The sequence below is a fragment of the Sturnira hondurensis genome, unplaced genomic scaffold, assembly GCF_014824575.4.
Source record: "Sturnira hondurensis isolate 20B ecotype Veracruz unplaced genomic scaffold, ASM1482457v3 Scaffold0000648, whole genome shotgun sequence".
Classification (NCBI taxonomy): domain Eukaryota; kingdom Metazoa; phylum Chordata; class Mammalia; order Chiroptera; family Phyllostomidae; genus Sturnira; species Sturnira hondurensis.
Genome location: NW_028073279.1, coordinates 13451970 through 13474166, shown reverse-complemented (window position 1 = coordinate 13474166; position 22197 = coordinate 13451970). Strand labels below are relative to the sequence as shown.

Below are 22197 nucleotides of genomic sequence, written 5' to 3'. Positions count from 1 at the left end.
AATGTGCCATTAAGAAATACGTATCGCTTATGTGTTGGTTTCGCTATTTTCAATGAAAATGGTTCAGTCAATATATTTTAATCAAAATGTGGAGGGCAGCAGTGTACTGTAGTGGTGGAGGGTAGAGGCTCTGAAGCCAGGTGCCTTGGGTTTGAGTCTTAACTCCTTTCTCTATTGAGTGTATGACCTTGGGCAGGTTACTTGTCCTCTTTGTGTATCAGTTTCCTCTTCTGTAAAATGGGTATAAATGCCATCTCTAGGTTATTGTGAGGATTAAATGAATTAGAAAATGTGAAGCAAATACCTGTAGCATAGCAAGTGCTCAATGAATGTTAACTAATATCATTACCTATGTAATGATGTATATATAAATAAATTCACCTATCAGATCAAAATGCCTTTTGTTAGACTTTTAATATTGCCCCTGTGAATCATTATGAATCTTCTGCCTCAGGTTCTTGGTGGAGAAAACAATGTGATTTTGTAATCTTCTCTGAGGCCCCAGCACTCAGCATGAGAATAAGGACCCAATGCATACTTGTTGACTAGATGAATAACCATGTTCCTTCATTTGAAGTTTGGAAAATAAAATGCATAGTTCTGTTTCTCCCATTTCTTTGCAGGCCCTAGAAGAGAAGGACTTTTCTCTGTATTTCTTTCTTCTCACACACCTAACCCAAATGCTATACAAAGTAGAACTTAATAGATGCTTAACGAGGATCATGATGGCAACCAGGTAGGGCGGTCCCACCTAGGTGGATCTAATTTAATTTGCAGAAAATTTAAGTTGTCACGGGGACCCATCACCACCTGGTAGCAATGGCCCCTGCTTATATCACCCAGAATGTGAAAGAAAGCTTTCTGTTTCCTGTAAGTGAAAAAACCGTTCAAATGACTCTGAATCCCAGAGTGGGAGAGTTAAAGAGATTCTAGAAACAGAGTACAGCATACAGGCAGAAAGATGAAGTTGGGTGTCAGACACCAGAGCTAATCCTGTTTCTTTCCTTCGTAAGCTTGCAGATTTTAGTTTTGTCATTTGTAAAAAAAATAATACCAGCAATTCGCAGTTAGGTGGGGATTTTAAAAAATCACAGGGAAGATGCTTGATGTGGGATTTATTATTTGTTGTTGTGTTATTATAACTTTATGACCTTAAGCAAATTTAGTTTCCCCAGAGAAGAGGACTTAACAGTAACTACAATGAGCCAAGAATTTTTCTGGGCACTGTTCATATGCATTATTCCTTTTAGTATGAAATCTAGAACCTAGACTTTGTCCTACTCTCATTTCTCTTTTCTGTCTGCACTTTTAGAAGTACTATTAAGAAAAAACACAGGCTAGTCTTCCTGGTCTCTTTTCAGGTTCCCTGTCTTTCTCCTAATACCTAGCCCGCCTATAAAAAGGTAATGATTTGCACATGTAAAAATTGTTTGATAAACCCCAAGACAGAGCTATTTTTTTTCTTCCTAACACAGCAGGAAGGATAAATAATAACCATCTGTCTAGTCTGCCAGTTGAAGGTTTGTACTGGAGGAAAGAAGCCAAGCCGGCTCCTAGAGATTTCCAGGTGTTGGAAGGGCCAGGTTCTTATAGGGCTTCCAGCGGATTCTGGTAGTAATAAGGCCAGGGCTCCTGCCCGCCACCTGCCCCTCCCCCCTCAACCCCTCAGTAATGACTTAAAATCAGTGCCTTTCAGTGATGTCTGCTAATATGCTCATACCTGGGGAGCTTTAAAAATTACCAGTGCCTAGGCATCACATGAGACCATTATATCAGAATTTCTAGGGTGAGAACCTAGCTCAGGACTTCTAAAGAATTCCCTAGGTAAGTCTAAAGTTAAGCCAGAGTAGATAACAACTGATGTAAATAACAGCTTCTGGCCTTATTGGACCAACTGAGTGAAGTTTTTGTGAGTAAAAAAACTAATATACGAGGTCTATTTAGAAGGTATCCAGCCATGCACTATGAAAAATGGGGAAATTTACTGAAGAAGATACAAGATATAAGAAACATTGTACATAGGACAGTGACGTCTCAGTCCCCTTCAAAGCAGGTACCTTGGGACCTCACACAGTTCTTCTAATTGCCATCAGCTACCCTGTTATATTTTCCTGAATCTCATTGATGGTCTGAAATCTCTTCTCTTTCAAAGGTGATTTTAGTTTTGTGAAAAGCCAGCAGTTGAAGGCCTGAAATCTGGGCTGTGGGGGCGCTGAGTCACCATTTGATGTTTCATGAAAAACTTTGCACAAGATGTGATGCATGAACAGGTTCGTTGTGTGATGAAGCTGCCAGTCACCAGTTGCCCATAGATGTGGCCTTCTGAGTCATCTGAATAGTTTCCACACAGGAATGTTCAAGCTTAATGCAAAATTTGATGCAGATGCGTTGCTCTACTCACTCAGTCACTTTGAATGCGATGGCCACACAGTACACATACTCACTCAACAGTGTCTACTGCCCGCACTGACTAGTACAGTGAAGTTGTCATTGTTTATGCATATATATTCCAGTCCATTCTCCTTGGCTGCCAGGTTACATTGATGCTGTGCATAACATTCCCATTAAATTAACAATGGCTGGACTTTTCCTGGACAGACCTCATATGTCAAATATCTGTATATCCTGCACACTTTCCTCATATTTTCTTACTTATTTAAAGAATAATCCTGTGAGGTAGAAACCCCCTGCATTTGACAGATAAGGAAATGGAGGCAATGAAAGTTTCAGTTACCTGCTGATGACGATGGAGGTAGGGATCTGCCTGGAATCCCAATAGTGCCTACTGCATACTAGATGCTGCTCTAGGCACTCTGATGCAACAATGACTAAGACATAATCTTCTCACAGAGTGTGCATTCTGGTGGTGGGAGCAAACACATGGACACATAAAATAATGTCAAGTAGTGATAATACTATAAGGACAACTAAAACAAATTATGGGCATAGAAAGTAGTGGCAGTTGCTATTTTGAATAGGGAACTCGCCAAAGTCCTCTCTGAAGTGACATATAAATATAGCCATGAATGAAGAAATAAGAGAGAAAGTCATGAAAATGGGGAAAGAGCAGTCTAGACAAAAGCTATAGCAGGGGCAAAGATCTTGAAGACGATGTGTTTAATGCGTGCAAGCAATAGCTGAGAAGGGAATCTAGCTGACCCAGGATGAAAAAGAAAAAGAAATGGGTTAGGTATTCACAGAACTAAAGGGCCTCATGGGCCATGCATGTGTCTGGAGTTGGTTTTTTGGCTTCCCAGTATTTTTTGGCTTCCCAGTATTCATTCCTTCTCTGGTATTTATTCCCTTCATTACCCTTTTATAGTGATTGCAACTGTATTTTGCTTGGTGTGGACCGCACCTTCCCCACTCCAGTGCTGTGGTCTCACAGGAATGTTTCAGATTCATGCTTGGCCTCAAATAGTTGAAGACAAGGGTGAGTCTTAAATCTAATAAAGAGTGGTGTCATTATCAGAAAAAGAGAGAATTTAGAAACAGAGGGAGGAAGGCCGTGTGAAGACAGAGGTAAAGTTTGGAGTTCTGCAGACACAAGACAAGGAGTGCCTGGGGCCACCCAAACCCGGAGAGGGCAAAGAGGGAGAATGTTCCTGCTAATGTGATTGATTTCAGACTTCTGGAATGATGAGAGAATAAATTGCTATTATTATTTTAAGCCACCCAGGTTGTAATTTATTTCAGCAGCCCTGTGGAAATGAATATACTCACCATCCTCTTTCTGCTGTCAGCATGCCGATATTCCTATAGCCAACGCCCCAGTTTCCTGCTGTGAAGTCCCTCTGTTTGACACACCTAGTAAGGTTTCTGTTTTCCTGCTGGAATAAAAACTGATGTGCTCTCCCATCCCCAAACTCTCAATACCTTGTGTGTTGATTCAAAGGTAATCAGTAAACAGTTGATAGATATAGTAAATAGAGAAATTGCAACAGCAGATTAATATCAGTGCATATTCTTTCATCTGTCATATTTAAAATATGCCAATTGCTAAATATTTCGCCCATATCATCCTTATAATTTCACTTCATAGTATGTCCCAGAGATCTTCCTGTATCAGGCCAGCCATGCTATTACAGCTGCGTAGCTTTATCAATTGGATAGACTGTAATTTGAGTAAATGGTCCCTAAAGGATCTTTGTATTGCTTCCATTCATCAAAACATTAGGAAATGCTTCAACAAACATACATATATAAATCTTAGAGAGATTTTTTTCTGAGCTATCAGTTGGATAGGTACACAACTGTGGGACTCCTCAAGCTAAGGGACTGGGTGGCTAAAGTTCCAATAAATAATACCCACTTCTGTAAGTGTGCTGCATTCACCATAAAGCACTATCAACTAGAGAACACTTCGTGATGTAATAAAAGCTGGAGAGTTATGCATTTTATGATCCAACTGGCCTAAAATATAGTCATTAAGGTAATTCTCACTGATTTTTTTCTGCACCGGTGAGTCATTTACATTTTTGGTAGCAATAAGATCAAACCAACAAGCAACCAGCTAGGCTGAGCCCTCGCGTCAACAATAGCTCTGGGTGACAGGAGGTCCCTCAAGGAACAAGATTACTGAACTCACCTGTAGCAAATCAGAGGATAGATCTGAGGAAGCTTTGCTCAACAACTCAACAAAATTCTGCCACCTGTGCAAGCAAAAGAGACAAAATATTGGTGATTGATATCATTTTTCTGGAAGGATGTGCAATAAAGCCCAAAGTTTATATTGATGGTTTTGAAGGAGCTTTTTGATACCTGTATCATTGAGGGTGCAATGCAGGAAACAGAAGCTTTTTAAAGTATCTCTACGAGAAAGAGCTTTAACATAAGGAATTAGATGACCACAAAATGACTTCAAGGGCCAGTAGAGTGAAGATTGATGTCTGCTGTGAGCCTCAGGGTCAGGCCTCGGCAGATACAGTCTAGAAACCAGGGGTCTGTGGGAAATTCTGGCTCATTTCTCAGTTGCCCTTGACCATGAATTTGGTGACAAGGCAATACAAAGTGCATTTGGAAACACTGGAAACACTGAGGCCTGCCAGGGTCTGGGGTTCCTACTACTGCAGGAAAATAAAAAAATAAATGGACAAGCAAGCAAACAAACAAATAAATAAATACCTAAAATACTTTTGTCCCTCTTCCCACTCCCTTCTATCTTTCAAATCTCATGCAATTGCATCTCTCTGATGGAACTTAAATCAATTCCAGAGTGTTGGTGTCAAGGGAGTTTTGGAAATGCTCTTTTTAGCCTTCCCAAGATTGGGAAGTATTGCAACACAAGAAAGAACATAGAAGGGAGTAGAAACAAATGCTGAGTACAAACGGACAATATTTAGTGAAGTTCCCCAAGCAGAAATTGCACTCAGCAATACATCTGCACGTGGCAGTGAGGGAGTCAGTTAAAGCTCACAGATACTTTAGGAATGCTTCGGTAGCAAAAAAAAATTACTTATATTTTCTTGCCCAGTGTTCATCCTTCCTTTATTTATATATAAATATGATCTTCTGTGGGGTAATGGACCACAGTCAGAGTCCCATACCCTTCCCTAGATGATATTGTCACCTACTTTGTCTAATTACCATGTCACTTTCTCTGTTCCCTTACCTCTTTTCCTCCTTCTCTCCCACTCTCTGTCTCTGCCTCTGTGTCTCATAATTTTTGGTTTGGTACATCCCGAAGTTTTATTTTTCCCTAATGTTGTATGCTACTCCACATCCTTTCAAAATGTTTGTTTTGCTTATGTTAGCAAAAGGCAGTTTCTGTTGCTAGCAAATGAATTGCTACTGAAAGAATTTTTATCTTCTACTTGCCCACCAGAAGTTAAGCAAAAATAAAGACCAAGTTGTGAGATATATGCCTTAGGTTTTCTAGAAGAGTTCTAGCATCATGTGGCTTTATTCTCCTTAAATAAAAATAATTCATTAGATATACAACTAGTTTACTTTGCTTATATTGCATAAGACTTTTCCTGTACATGATATCACAAATCAGCAAAGTTCTTAGGTCAGTACCAAAATATGGTCCCCAGAGCCTCATTTATTTTTGGTCACATGAAAAGATAAGGCATAGATATGTCGAACTGCCAGCCAGATAAGCTGATGACTGTATCAGCTGCTGAAGTCTATAGGCAGGGAAGAAGGTGAAATAGCACTCCCAAGGATGTGATACTAGCTCAGATCTGGACATGAACTGCAATAGAAGTAGCCCCTGTCTTCTATACTTGCTGCGGTTTGTTTCTAGGCCCTCGGGAAGACCAGGCTTATGCCTAGAGCATCTTCTGACCTTCTGAAAAACAACAGTGTGACAACAAAGACCCAGATCCACTGATATTCTCACGTTTGCATAACATTTATTTTTCAGAATGGGTAGGAGTTATCGAGTGTGAGAAAAGGTCTCTGGATGAAATGGCACTGGAAACTCTCTTGCCTTTTCTTGATTATGCATCATTAGTAGACTGAGAGAATTATTTTCTAAGTATTGAATTTAGATGTTGTCTGATTTAAATGGTGTATAGGACTGATATGGACAATGCAAATCTTGAGATCCTTCCAATAAAGCATTTTCTTTCTTCCATATTCTTTTTAAGTCAAATTGATTGGGGTGATATTGGTTAATAAAATTATATAGGTTTCAAGTGTACACTTTTATGGTATATCATCTGTATATTGCACTGTGCCCACCACCCAAAGTCAAACCTTCCATATTCTTTATTTGACTTTGAGACCTTCAAAAAAAGACATTGACAACTGAAGTGTGAGAAGCGGCTCTGGTTGCCACAATAGGCACTATAATACTAATCACAGGAGCAAGTGCCAAACTTCCAATATCAAGTCAAAGAAATCAGGACTGGAGGACACAGTGCGTGAGCCTGATCCTAGATGCAGACAGATCTAAGTTCAAATTCTAACTTTAATTTAATTTAGTAACTTAAAATGGCCTTCAGTGAGCATTCTGAGTACTCTATGTGCATTTCTCACTTAATTTAAACAACCACTGTATGAGACATGTAAGTAGCTAGTCCAAGGGCATGGATCAATGGAGCAGCCAGAATTCAAACCCTGGAGGCCTGACTCCAAATCCTTTGCCCTTGACCTGTGTACTATATGGCCTTACACATGCACGTAATATAACTTGGCTTCAGTTACATTTCTTTCCCCATGAAATTCCATGAACACAGGTCCACTGTCTTCTGACATTCATTATTGCAGATGTTCGAAGTCAGTCTTATTTTTGTTCATTTTTAATAAAACTTTGCCTTTTATTGCTTTGGTTTAGTTTTATTTTGGTTTTGGTCTGGAGCCTTAAATACTTTTCTTTGTCTTTGTAATACAAAAGTTTTGTCAGGATTGACAGGGATACATTTTTTCTTAATTTAATTTGGAGAATAGTGAATCCTTTTAATGTGCACCAAGAGAATTTTTTCCCCATCTTTGAAAACATTTTTCACTTGTAAGTTTGTTTTTACTTCTTGTCCAATTTTTCTATTGGGTTGGCCAGAAAATTCATTTAGTTTTTTTCCCTACGAAGGCTCTAGTAGTGTTTAGTTGTCTTTAATTTCATTTGGAACAATTTTTGTTAGATTGTATTGTGACAGCTGTCATATCAGTGTGTGTTTAAAAAAAGAACTTATTAAAATTGGTGAATTTTTGTGCAGTCATTTTAATATTGAAGGTAGAAGAAGATACTCAACATTTTTGCCATATTATGCTTTATTGTTTCAAGAAAGGTAAAAATGCAACTGAAACACAAAAAGATTTGTGCAGTGTATGGAGAAGGTGCTGTGACTGATTGAATGTGTCAAAAGTGGTTTGCAAAGTTTCTTGGTACTGTTGACATTTCGGTAAATAATTCTGTACCATTATGGCTCTCTTATGCATTGGAAGATGTTTAGCAGCACCCCTGGACTCCACTCACCAGAAGCCAATAGTGGAAGATAGCTGACATACTCAAAATATACAAATCAATAAAGTTAGTGGTGAAAATGAAAAATGTGTCTTATTTTGTAGAACAAATCATACAGACTTTCTGGCCAATCCAGTATTTTCTTATTCTACAAACCAAGGCTTTGGGCATTCAATTTCCAGTCTTGTTCTTCTATATCCACTATTAAAGTTTTTTTTTTTGTTCTTTAGGTTTTGTGGGAACCTCTCAAAATTGATATTATGTTTTAGATATATTTTGTGTTGTTTTCCTTTTTTAAAATTGAATCCTGGTCACCTGTGTCTTTGTTAAAGAGTATTTTATTGGAACAGAGCCATAGCCATTATTTTTGTGCTGTTTCAGACTGCCTACAGGCCACAGTGACATAACTGAGTGGTTGCAACAGACTAGAGACCCACCAAGCCGAAAATATTTACCATCTGGCCCGTTACAGACAAGGTTTGATGATGTAAATATTTAACATAAATGCCGTCATTCCTCAAACATCTAGCAGTGTTCAGATTTCCTTGATTGTTTCATATTTTTATTGAGATATAATTTGCATAATATTGTATTAGTTTCCGGTGTACAATAAAATGATTTGATATATGAATATATTGTGAAATGACAAAATAACTCTAGTTAACATCCACCACCACACATTGTTACAGTCCTTGTTACCTCTTAATTCTGCTGTAGAAATTTTTGTTTGCTTGAAAGTGTTTAAATTTCCCCAAGGTTTTTCTAATTTCTTTCATTTAGTTTTTGTGCTTTTTAAATACCATTTTATAGCCTTTTCATCTGATTATGCTCATTATTTTCCAATTCATTTTAATAGAGGACATGGCTTATATCTTATAGAGAACACAAGCGGTTTTCTCAATGTTTTCTAGTTTCTAGAGTCAACCATTTTCAAAAATGTGGTGTTACTTGGAGTTTGCAGAATCATGAGTCTGTGTTTGCAGTATATTTTTTTTTAAAATTAGGCCTTACATGTTGGTCTTTCTCTTTATTCAGGGTCAGATGAGGAACTATTCCCACTCAGCACAACACAACAGATGAGCTGTGCAGGTTTCCCTGGGCCTACCCACGGCACGTTTAATCCTGCATTTAAAGGGTGGGTGGCAACTGCAACCAGCGCCTGGATGCCTGGGGTCCCTCCGTTGGACTACCTCAGAGGCAGGATCTTCTCACGCCACCTGCTGAACATCAGACATTAAATTGGTGTAGTATGTCACAATCGATGCATTCCTCAGCTGACACAGTTACCGGAGATTTCTCCCGCGGATCCCAATACCGACCAGAATGTGTGATCCTGACCAATCAGAGAGGGGGTTGGAAACTATGTAAGTGGGTCTTCCCTCTACCCTCCTCTGGATCACTTTCGATTTCCTCTGGAGGCTGCGCCTCTCTGGTTTGTAAACAGTTTACCTGAATAAATTTTTCCTATTACGAACCCGAAATTTGGAACTCCTGTTGGCCTTAAATTGGTGGCAGTGACCTTTCGTTGGTAGCAGGTAAGCGTGTGTTTGTATATCCTTGGGTTGGGGACGTAGGGGGCGGGAACAAAACTCACGCAGCTCAGGACAGCAGCGTCTGTTGCTCTCTGGTTGGTTAAGACTTGGGGCCTCCGAATCAAAGGAAAGGCCCTGGTGAAGGCTCAAAATATTCTCTAATGCACTTCCTTTAGGGAGGCAGAGTGAAGCTTGGGGAACCAACTCACCAACACCAGATTCCATTTATTTATAGGTGTTAGAGATTCCTTCTAGATTATGGCACTATTCGTTTTTGCTACTGTTGTATTTATTTTTCTCTTTATTTGTTCATGGGACCTTTAATCAGGGATTGTGAAGCAGATGACATTTTATACAAAATGTCTTATATATTGAAACAAAACAAAAGCCTAAATACATCAAACGCACAAAATGTGAGCTATTTCATAGAAATGCCCTTGTCATCTTGGTGAAATTAATTGTAAGTGGCATGTTGCTCTGAGCCTTGTATAGGCTTAAATCAAAGGTGTGCTGGTGCTTACCTCTCGAGCCCTTTACTTTTCTTTCCCCGTGAAATGTATGCTCCGGTCATAACAACAGTCTAGTTCTCCAGACTCACTATGCTTTTGCTTGCTTTCTTGCCTTGGTCATACTGCTCCTTTTCTCTCTGACATACTGTTCCCCAACTCTCCCGTTAGTTCCTACAAGTGCCACCGAGTTCAGCCGACACACGTAGAACAGTGCTGAAGAGAAGGGCTGTTCCGATTGCTCAAAGGTTAACGCCCATGATTTGAAGAGCTTAATTGTTCTGCCCATTCCTTTGGGAACCTGTAATCCACTCCAGCTGAGAGGGTAAGAAGTCTGCTGGAAGGAGGAGGCAGAAAGGTAGGAGCCTGGGGAGAAGACTGTTAGCCTTTAGAGGCTGCACAGTTTGCTCAGGCTGCCATAACAAAATACTACAGAGAGGGGGATTAAACAAAAGAAACTTATTTTCTCATAGTCCTGGAGGCTAAAAGTTCAAGATCAAGGTGTCAGCACCTTGGTGTCAAAATCAAGGGTGTTGGCTTCTTCTGAAGGCTTGTAGATGGCAGGAATCTTGCTGTGTCTTCACATGGTCTTTTCTCTAGAGGATCAAATTTCTTCTTCTTAGAAGGATACCAGTCAGATTGAATTAGCGCCTACCCTAATGAACTCATTTTAATGTAATAACCTCTTTAAAGGCCTTATCTGCAAAAGTGCTCGTAGTCTGAGGCCCTTAGGGTAGTGACGTCCACAGGCGAATCAGGGGTGGGGATATATTTCAGCCCATTATAGGAACAAAGAGTCAAAGATGCCCCACTTTTGGAATAATTTAAGATTTCTGAACTTCAGTTTACTCTTCTGTGAAGTGGGTATGAAAAACGTAACTCATGGGACTGGGGAGTTTGAAAAGAGATAACCCATGTAAAGCACCTAGACCCATGCCTGGAACACATCAGGTGCCTTGCATCAATGCTTTACACCCTCTGTTCAGGGGTTATTTGGTGGTTTTACTTAATTCACCTGCTGGGGTGCTCATTTAACTGCACTGTCTCCCTTCGCTTTTGCCTTAGCGGTTGTGTAGCCTAAGTTGTATTCTTCTCCTCTTGCAGTTATTTCTAACGAGCAGAGCCCTTCCCTAATATGCAGGCAATGAACTCAAATTCAGACAAAAGGATACTTTTTCCATTTGGCAGATGAAAAATAAAGGTTAAGAGAAAGTATTTACTTGCCCATGTTCCCAAAGCCAGTGCATTTCTGGCCTATGTGATTCCAGAGTTCCTGCTGCCTTTTTGCATGGGGGCTGAAGGGCTGGTGGCCGTTTCAAATCAGTGAGAAGTTCCCTGCAAGCCCTGCTTTGGATCCAATCTGCTCCTGGCACTTAAAAGCCTCCCTGTGGTTGTATCTGTATCCCACGCCTCTCCTGGGTCCTAGAGGGCAGGGCAGGAGATGCTCAGCTCCTCATTCTAGAACTGTGTTCAGTATCAAGCCCAAAGGTGGACCTGGCCTTGGACCTCAGGCAGTTTGCCTAAGACCCTGTCCTTAGCCACTGTGCTATAAACTGTGAGTTTGACAGGACTTGTAGGAGAGTCAGGATGCTGTATTAAGAGCCAAGACCCTGAAGCTAGACAGCCTGCATTTGATTTAGCCTACTGACGAATTAATTTATCAGTTGCATATAGATTTCAGCCCCTCTCTACCTCATCTGAAAAACAACAGTACCTACCTCATGGGGCATTTGCAAAGATTAAAAGCGTCAATTTTTTAAAGTACTTAGAATGTTGCCTGGAATATAGTAAGCACTATATAAATGTTGGCTATTAATAATAACAATAACTTCATTATTGTTGTTATTACTATTATTATCTTCACCTCATATGAATTACAGCCTTCTGGAAGAGAAGACTGGAATTAATAAACTCTTAAAAGCCAGGTCCAGTTTCCAAGACTGAATCAATGGGTAGATCCAAACCACATCTCTAATAGCTCGCTGCCTAACAATTTTCCTATTCTCATTAAAAAGTAATTGCTGAATCAGACACCTCATGTTTCCTTTATCTCCTAAAATCCTCTGGTTGGTCCTGGGATTATCAAACCAGTCCTTTTCAACCTAATTGCAGTCTCAATAATGGGCCAGATGTGTATGGTAAGTCCTACTCACGGCTGTGTCAATTGCTCCACTCTATTTACGAAGCTTCCATAGCAGCTTCATTATTTATCCCCTAGCCCAACACAATTTGGCTTGTGTGCTTGTGTTTTAAACTGGGCTTGAAGCATTTAATTTTGCCAATACAATTTTAGAATATTAGTCTGCCTCCTGTTCTCTCTCTGCCCTCCTTAATTACCATTTATTGCAAAGTCACACAGAAACATAAAATGCTAATTCTGACTTACATGTTCCTGGCCAAGAACAGGGATAATAATTTCCATCCAACACAACCTGAACTCATTTTACATAAGGGTGATTCAGAGTAGAGATTTGAAATCGTAATCAAGTCTTTCTCAAAATCGCCTTACCCTGGCAGTCATTCAGTAATGTCTCTGCTAATTGGTAGGCAAATTGCAAAACACAAAATCTCAGTGTTACCAAAAAAGCACGCACACAAAAAAGCGACAACTTTGCAACAGCGTTCACGGCATTGCTCTTCTCATCAGCTCTCACAATGTCACAGTTTAAGAAGAGAACACGATTCATTTTATTGGTTAGACAGGGCTAATCCAGCATCACCATAATCCCTCCTGGTGTTTTATTGATTCTAAAGGACGTTTAATCAGGAAGCAGCTCAGCACTAGAATCATGCTAATTAGCAAGCAACCACATTCCAAGTGGGTTCCCAATTGAACAGCAGATTAATGGACAATATGTACTAAAATAATGATTCGTGCATTCAGCTCCTGAAATGTGTGTCTAAATTACGTCTTTAATCTCTTAAGGATATAGGTTTGCATACAAAGCCCTTAACGGAATGGATTTCATTCACCAGAAGAAGCTGTAGCCAATGTCTGTTTAAGGATGAAACAGATTTATCACTTAAACATGCAATTCTTCTGTGGTTTCATGGTTTTAATGTCCTTGAACATTCAAAGGTCAAAGACAGGTGAATAGAGAAATCATTGTGCTTCTCTGATATGAACATTAAACAAGGGGAAAGTGAAAATATTGATATAAGTAGCCTAACCTAGTTTGTTCCCCACTCACTCTTATTCTGATATCTCTAATTCTTAGAATTTTGCTTCTGAACACAGACTTTTAATCAACTGTATTATAATACCTGGTATAATGTGATCTTTGATACTTGTATATTCTTCTTTTATATTGTTGCCTTTTGGAACCTTCCAGTTTTATCTTCCTGGTTTTCTACTTGGCTGTTAGTCCACTTCTCTGCTTTCGCTGTTTAACCGCATCTGTCCACCCTCACCCAACCACACCACAAGGTTTCAGAGAAGGGAAGCTTCCAAGCCTAAAGCCAGTCTGGCAGAAATTCTTTGACTAAACACAACATGCTATCATCATTTGTTTATCACTTGATGTTTTCTATAACCTTTAGCCTTCTTTGTTTTTCTGTATTGTTCTTACCACTGTGTGGTAGGCCACATACTCTAGCTCGTTCTTCTTCCTCATTAGAATACAAGATTTGAGGGAAAGGGCTTTGTTTTATTCCTATCTATATTTCCAATGACTAGAATAGTGATTGGTGTACAGCAGACACTCAATAAGTGTTTGTTAAATAGTTAAATTAATGAATTAATCAATATTTACTGTGTACCTACCATGTGCTAGATACCAGCCTACAAGATATTGAGAGTAAAGTGTGTGGGAAACTAGTCATGTTTTTTGCCAGCATGAAGATCGCTATCTAATCATTAAACTAACAAATCACACAAATAAATACGGCATCACAAATAGTGCTAAGGGCTAGAAAATATATTAACAAGAGACCTGACTTTGATGAGGTGGTTAGGGAAGGCCTTCAATTTGACCATGAGCTAGAAAGTAGGCAGGATTCATGCATCTCTATCCTTAAAAGTATTTTTGAGACTATTCCTTTTCTAGTTCAGTACAATACCATATTTATTGAATACCTACTATGTGCCTGGCACTGCTCTAGCCCTTTGGGATACATCAGTGAATAAAACAAAGATCCTGCCTGCCCTATAACACTATAGTCTACAGTCTGTCAGAAATCAACAAAAAACAATAAACATCACATAATGGGAAATCATCAAATACATTAGAAGTTGATAACTATATAGAAGAGTAAAGAGGAAAGCAGGTTAAGGGTAAGAATGAGTGGGGACTACAACTCTAAAGGATGGTTAGTCTAGGCTTCATAGATAAGGTGATATTTGAGCAAAAACTTAAAAAGTGAAGGAATTAGCATGAAGATATCTGGGCAAAGAACATTTGAGGTAGAGGAAATCCTTGGAGGATGGGTGCTAAGGTGGATGTGTGCATGGTGTGTTAGAGGAAGACAAAGAGGAGAGTGTGACTGAAAGATAATGAACAAAGAAAGCTGTAGATGGATTCAGAGAAGTGATGGGGGAGAAGAACATGTAGAACACATTTATATGGACTTCGATTTTTTTTCACCTCTTCACAAAATAAGATGCTCTTTCAGTGTTATGAGCAGAACCATGAGATGAGCTATTTTAGGTTTTAATAGGTCACTATAGCTGCTGGATTGAGGATAAACTGGGGACAGGGGAAGAGTGTTCAGTTAAAAGCTACTAATAGTAATTCAGGAGAAAGGTGATGGTGACTTGGATGGGATATAATTAAGTAACAAGAGAAGTGGTGAGAGCCCTGGCTGGTGTAGCTCAGTGGATTGAGCGTGGGCCTGTGAACCACACAATCGAGGTTTGATTCCCAGTCAGGGCACATGCCTGGGTTGCAGGCCAGTTCCCAGCAGGGGATTCACGAGAGGCAACCATACATTGATATTTCTCTCCTTCCCTTCCTCTCTAAAGATAAATAAATTAAAAAAAGAGAGAAGTGGTGAGAAATGACCAGGTTCTGGACATATTCTGAACAAAGTGTTGATTTACTAATGGATTACCAATGAATTGGAGATGAAATGTGAGAAAAGAGAAAGCCAAAGATTACTGGTATGTTGTGTTTTCATTTTAATTTAGCTCAACACATGTTATAATTTCCCTTGTGATTTATTCTTTGACCACAGGTTACTTAAAAGTATATTATTAGACTAGGGTTATTGGTTTTGGCTCTCTTTTTATATATTCCATATCTCTTATTGTGTTCATGCTTTTATGAGCATGTAAAGTGTGTTTGTAATTGCTCTTTTTACCCTATTTCTAGCATCTCTGTTTATGAATTTGCTTCTACTAATTGTTTTTTGTCCTAATAATAGATTATACCTTTCCATCTTTTCATGCCTGCTCATTTTTTATGAATGCCAGATATTGTAAATTTTATATTTTTTATGTTTTTTAAATCTTTTGGAAGTTTGAGGGCTTTATTCTCGGGTGCAGTTAAGTAAGTTGGAAACAGTTTGATCATTTTAAGCGTTATTAGGGCTTGTAAAATTTGTTAAATGTCTGGGGTGATTTGGCCTCACTCCAGCACAATATCCTTCCGAGGACTCTGCTCAGTGCCACATGTGTTCCTGCTTGATTTGTGAAAATAGGAACTATTCCTAACGCTGTGTGAGATCCAAGCACTTTTCCACTTCTTTCTTTTGATTGTTCTTTCTCTGTACTTGGGTAGTTTCCTCAAATGCATACATTGGCCAGTACTCACATGAAGACTGTAGGGCAACTCTTTGGAAAACTCCTGAAAGAAGTCTGAAGGGATCTCTCCTCTCTGCTACTCTGCATTCTAGCCTCCTTGGCCTTCCTGACCTCGTACTCTATCTCTGTAGCTCAGGAGAGTGCTTCATTCACTCAGTTTGGGTCCTCCATTCTTGCTCAATAAGCTGAACTTACCTCCTTTTTTGTTTTTTTTCTCTCAAGAATCACTGCTCTGTGCTGCCTCTTGTGCAATATCTGAAAACCATTGTTCCATATACTTTGTCCTATTTTTCAGTTGTTTCAGGTAGTAAATCTGATTACTGATAGTCTATAACGGTTGGAAATGGAAGTTCACTGCTTTGGTTTTTCTATGGCTAAGAAGACTGGTTTTAATATGAGCAAACATTTCTCAACTCGGTCTTTCGGTGATGGAATTCATGGTTTCACATGTAAAACGTCTAGATTAAAGACAGATCTCTGTGTTTGGCATCCCTTTAGAGGACTCAGTGAATAAAGATCGACTTACTTTATTTCACTTTGGTGAGCCAAATCTTGATGGTTAAGCAATGTTTCCAGGAGGCTCAAAGTCACTCATAATCCTCGTTTCCCACGTATAAGCCTGACCTGTAAATAAGAAAGACTTTGGCGTGTCACTGCAATAAAATTAAAATGAGAATTTCCATCCCATAATTAGAATCTGCATGATTTTGACAAGGAATTAATACCCCAGAGTGCATTGTGTTAATGCCATTCAAATACCTTTCAAGATAAGAATGTCCAACTGAGTGCTCAACCACAGCAAGTTTTTACAGGGTTGATACAGAAATAGAGTTCATTACCCTGACGTCACTGAACTTTAAGATTCTCATCTTACATTTTTATCAACCACAGAATTGGTAGTCAAGGCCTAGAAGGAGGGGGTAAGGGGGAAGGAGGAGGGGTTTTTAGGAACACGGATAAAGGACACATGCACAAACCAAAGAGGGGTAGGATGAAGGGTGGGGAGTGGGGATGGCTGGGGTGGGGGGGAGCAGTGGGGGAAAATGGGGACAACTGTACTTGAACAACAATAAAAAACATTCAAAAGAAAAAAAAAAGGCCTAGAAATTACATACCCTTGTTCCAGAGGTAAATTGCACAATATTTTGTACATCTACTTTGATTTACAAAACAAGCTTGCTGTATCAGCATGGGTAATATTACTATCTGTATTTTATATTTGGGGAAACCAAGATTTAGAGAGATTTAAGTAACTTCCTCAATGTCCCCTAGTTAATAAATCATGGAACTTAGTCTAGAAGCCAGATGCTCAATAAATTATTTGTGGGATGAATTAATGGTCACTGCAGTTTCCCATGTACTTAATATTTTCTTTATGTGTGTGTGATTAGTTTTATTGTTACCCTGTTTTACAGATGAGGAAACTAAGCCACCAAGAAGTTATATAGTTCACCTAAAATCAGACATATCAGGATTTGAACCCAGACCTCCAGGCTCCAGGAGGGCTGATGGTTACCACTAGGCCAGTCGTCCCTATTTTCTGAGTCTAGCTGACAAACCAGTTCAGTTCTCAAGTTGGTGTGTACCTGATACTTAGATTCAAACATGTCAGACTTTGGGGGTATGATGGAATATCCCATATATTTAGCACAATGTTTAAGCATGTAGACTTTAGGAAAAAAACAGGACTTATTCCGAACACCAGATCTGGTACCTGTGCTCTTTGTGATCTCAGGAAGTTACTTAACCTTTCTATGATTGGTTACTGTATCTACTAAATATGACTAGTGTTTTCTACTTCCCAGGATTCTGTGGAGATTACATGAGAAAATAAGCACTTAGAATAGCACCCAGGTTTTAGTACACATTGGGTTAATATCTGTTGGATGAAGAAAAGAAGGAAGGGAGAAAAAAGAGGAGAAAGAGAGAAGAGGAAAGAAAAGAAGTAGGTAGAGAAAACAAGAAAGAGGGAGAGAGGAAGGGAGACAGAATAGAACAGAGGGAAGAAAGGAAGGAAGGAAGGAAGGAAGGAAGGAAGGAAGGAAGGAAGGAAAAAGAAATGTCTAATTTAGTGTTTGGGCTAAATAGTAGCTACTATTATTATTTTGGGCTCATTTTCAGTATAATAGCTGCATCGTGCCCATCTTTTTATTCTGATCTGACACTTTGACATCCTGGGGCTTTGCTGACTCTGGAGGGATTGCTCCTCCCAGAGCTAGCCAATTCCTAGATATAGTAAAGGATTGGCTTGAAAGTGTGCCTTTCATATGCAAACCAACCGTGTCCTTAATTGGAACTCACATACTTGTCACCGTTTCCCTGCCCTTTTCACCCCAGGGCCAAATACCAGATAAACTGGGGCAGACCCAGGGTCCAAATTACTCAATCTAGTCAGTTCTAAACTTGGTTACCTTGCTTTGCCCATTGCCCCTGTATCCTTTCTGCCTCCTGATACACCCTGGTGCTTTCCCACATGGCCTGTGTGGTTTGCCATGCCCCCTCCTATTGGGGAAAATGAATAATGACTATTTTTTCGATGGGAATCATCTTCTGACCCATTGGTCTGACCACACTTGAATAATAATAAAACCTAGACTTTGAAACAGTGACAAAGAGACACTTTTCATTTGTATGGAAGGGAACAAACAATAAATCTGGAGTTGAAACTTGCAAATCTTACTAGGCGTAGAGGAGTTGTGTCAGGGAAGCTTAACAGAGGACAAAAAGATCAATATGAAACATACAGAATGGCTAAGAGTTTGCCAGGAGATGAAGGGAAGTGCTAGGCACAAGGCAAGTCTTGTAAATAACCGGCGAGAAAGAGCTTTGTAGAAGTTGCATGTATTTTGACATTATTCACTCTACTACTGTTTTATAACCCTTCCCATACTGGGCAGTGATTATCTGTTTGTCTAGCTTCTCTACAAGATAGTGGCTTACTGAGGACTGGAACGGTGTTTCATTTTCCTATCATTGCTGCCTAGCACATTGTTAAAAAATAAAAGTTCAATAATTATTGAATAAATGAATACATGGATGAATGAGGAAGAGAATGAATGAGAAGACACTGAAGAGTGGAGTGTGTATGAACAGGGGTTAGCAAAAAATAAATTTCAAGTGGTGGATTGGTTGCGTTATATCATTTTACTCCATAAATAAGAATTGATTTATCACCATGATTATAGCATATTAATGCATTTTTTAAACATCAGTATTACAAGGTTATCCTAAAAATAGTTTATTTATCTCTGGCAATATTGAGTTTTGCTCAAGGCTGAAATGAGCAGCAGATTAGAAGTAGTACATCAGGGTTCCTAGAAGCAGATTGATTGATCACTGCTGACAGTTGTGGAGGAGAAGTAGAAATTTCTACCAGAAAATCCTGGCAATTTAGTGTTATTCTGGGTTATTAAAATCCTTTAAAAGATGAATATTACAATGATGACTCTTGTTCAATAAGAAAGCGATTGTGTGAAGTTTCTTCCGTTTAATAAGGGATTTTTAAAAATCAAATGTAAATAAATTGTTTATCTTATTTAGAAAATGGCATGTGAAGTAAATATTCTTTTCCCCAAAATGCTCCTGGAAAGGGTGGTGCACAGAGGCTCTCTCAGCTTCCTTTCCTCCCGGTTGTGGCTTCATTTGCATTTTACCCCATCGTTGTATTTAAACTGTGTTTACGAAGTCACTGGTAACCTCCATGGTTTCAAATTTAATAAATACTTCATACTTTTCAGTTCTAATTATACATGGTCCCTTCACCACGAGACAAGACTTATCTCTTGGCTTTCTTGATCATTCCCACATCTCTTTCAATTATTTTTAGTCTCCTTTGTTAGCTTCTTTTTGTCTGTCTATTCCTTAACCATGAGTGCCTTCCTCAGCCTTCCCTTCTCACTTTTTGTTATGTCCTTAGTAATCCTAACTAGTCCCATGGCTTCAACTCTGTATTGAAGATCCTTAAATCATTATATAGTTGTAATCTCTCAACCGAGATCAACATGTTCAAAACTGAACTTGTCATCCCTTCTATATTCCTTCAAACTTTTCTGTTTCCTATCTCACAGAACGGTACCCCGACCTACCAAGTTGCCAAAGCCAGAACCTTGGGAGTCATTTTTGAGTCTTCCTAATTTGGGGCCCACATCCAATTAGTCATCATGGCCGACTTCTGTACTTCCTTAATGCCCCCTCCCTCCTGTCACTGCCCTGGCTGAAACCCTCTTAATATCTTGCTTGAATTACTGGACCAGCCTTCTAGATGGTCTCTCTGCCTCTAATTCTCCATATTCTATTAGAATGCTCTTTTAAAATTCCAAATTTGGTCACATCATTCACTTGTTTAATATCCTTTGATGACTCCTCTGTGCCTTCAGGATAAAATTCACACCCCATAGGAACTTCATAAATTAGCTCCTACTTGCCATTCTAGCCTCAACTTGAGCAGCATCTCCCACCATCCCCAGCCACCGTACACTCACTATGTTCTGCTCCTATAAATGACTTCCAGCTTCCTGACCTAGCCATGCTCTCTCTCATTGCAGGGCCATTTCTTTTTGCTGCTGTTACCTACAACACTGTTCTGACTTTTCTTACTCTGCTCCTTCCCCCAGTTCTCTGACAAGTTCACCTACCCTATAAGATTCAGTATTTGCATCTTCTCCTCTAGAATTTTTGGGCTAGGCTAGGTTGGTGTTTCTTGTCTGTGTTTGAAATTACTGCTGTCACTCCATTTGTTACATAGAAATGTGACAACATGTTAAAAGGTTGCCTTTCCCCCAAGCTCCTGAAATCGTAATAGTCTGTTTTCCTCAGCCTTATCACAGTTCCCAAAACACAATGAGTGAATAACATGTTGAATGCAGGCATAGGATAAACATGCCATATTGATCAGAAAGAGGGCTGTTGACCTGGAAAAAAAGGAAACAAAAATAATTTTATAATTTTAGGGCAGAGTGTACTAATATAGAAACTACCAAATGCAAAAGAGGAGCTGACAAACTGCAGAAGACTGTCTTACTAGTCACTAGGTACACTAGTGTCACAGCTGGAGTCTTGGAACAAACCTCACATTCACAAACCCCAGGTTTCCTCAGTAATGGGACTTCCTGTTGATGATAAGGAGGAAGTTGCACGAAAATGAAGCAGAGTAATTAGAAGTTCAGCCGCCTGTGTTCTAGCTAGCTCCTTCTGGGAGGACGGTCTGGGAATAGTTTGGGAGATAGCGTGGAAAGAGAATGAGTCCAGGAGATGAAGAATACATATTATGCACAATATTATGTATTATAATGTGATAAACTGAGCCTGTGTGCTTGGAAGCTTTTTAGGTTCTACAGACCTATTGAATCTACTTGGGTAATGATCACTAAGGTTAGTAAACACATGTGCTAAGGGATCCACGCTGCCTCAGCCATCCTTCCAGAAGCCACCATTGCATCAAAGATGGGCTAGAGGAACAAGATGAGTGAGTTCATAGAATGAGGATGACAGATAATTGATGCCATTGATTTGAATGACAAGACTAATATATTATCCTTCAAAACTGCATTTATTTATCTTAGAATCTATAGATTATTTGCGAACCCTCTGAAATATTGGCTTTGAAGATGTGCCTCAGGCCCCCACTTCTGTCCAGCACGGGGTGCATAGATTTTGCAAGAAACTGAAGGAGGTCCATGGTTCTTTGTACTGCACCCCAAAGAGATTTAGTACTGGACAAAAAGAAAACCCCTTCTAACTCAGATGGCCCTGCCCAGATCACTCTGAAGTCCTGTGTCCAAGAGCAAGGATGCTGGGCTGAAACTGCTGCTGCTTGTATCCACTGTCCCTTGGGCCTCAATTTGTCTCACGTTCTGGAGGAACAGAATTGTATTTTACATGCCTCCCAGAACTGTAATATACTTTGAGTGTGTTCCAGATGTCTTAAGAGATGCCAGATGGCTCACGAGAGGCAGACAAGCTTTCAGGAAAATGTGTCCCATTTCCTTGGAAATGAATCACAAATTTAAGCTTTTGGGGCCAGCCGTGGGAGGGGAGAAGGTCAAGGCCTGCTCTGATAGCTAGTCCTCTGATATCACACAGTGTGCTAAGTGCTTTCACACACTTATGTTGTTTAACAACAGAGGAGGCAGATATTTGGAACCCAGTTTTTCCAGATGAAAATCTGAGACTCAAAGAAGCTAAGGAAATTGACTTTGATTTTCAAGTCATTTATGCTCCATTCTGTCAGCATCGTCTTCGAACATTCGGGCTTCACTGATGGTGCTATGTAGTTTCCAATACAAGTAATTGATGCTTCTTAGTCTATTCCCACTGATTGCATCCTGAATATAAAAATGCCTATTTAGGAGACGTGGAATCTCCTGTAGAGTTCTGTCTCTTTTTCCAGTAAAATATGCTTGCAGGTATAATAAACACACATACACTATCATGAGCTTCGCCTTTGCACGCTTAGCTAACTCGATAAATGAAAGCACAGAGAAAGCTACTTCTGTGCTGGAATAAGGACCC

At 39.5% G+C, this 22197-nt stretch overlaps 1 protein-coding gene across 1 annotated transcript in view; it reads right to left on the bottom strand.

The window, feature by feature from the left end:
* Positions 1–22197, bottom strand: part of CUNH1orf87 (chromosome unknown C1orf87 homolog) — a 71084-nt gene that overhangs the window by 11726 nt on the left and 37161 nt on the right. The window contains 2 exon segments of the mRNA XM_037044119.1: positions 4589–4652; positions 16214–16311. Coding sequence (XP_036900014.1) covers positions 4589–4652; positions 16214–16311 — 162 coding nt within the window.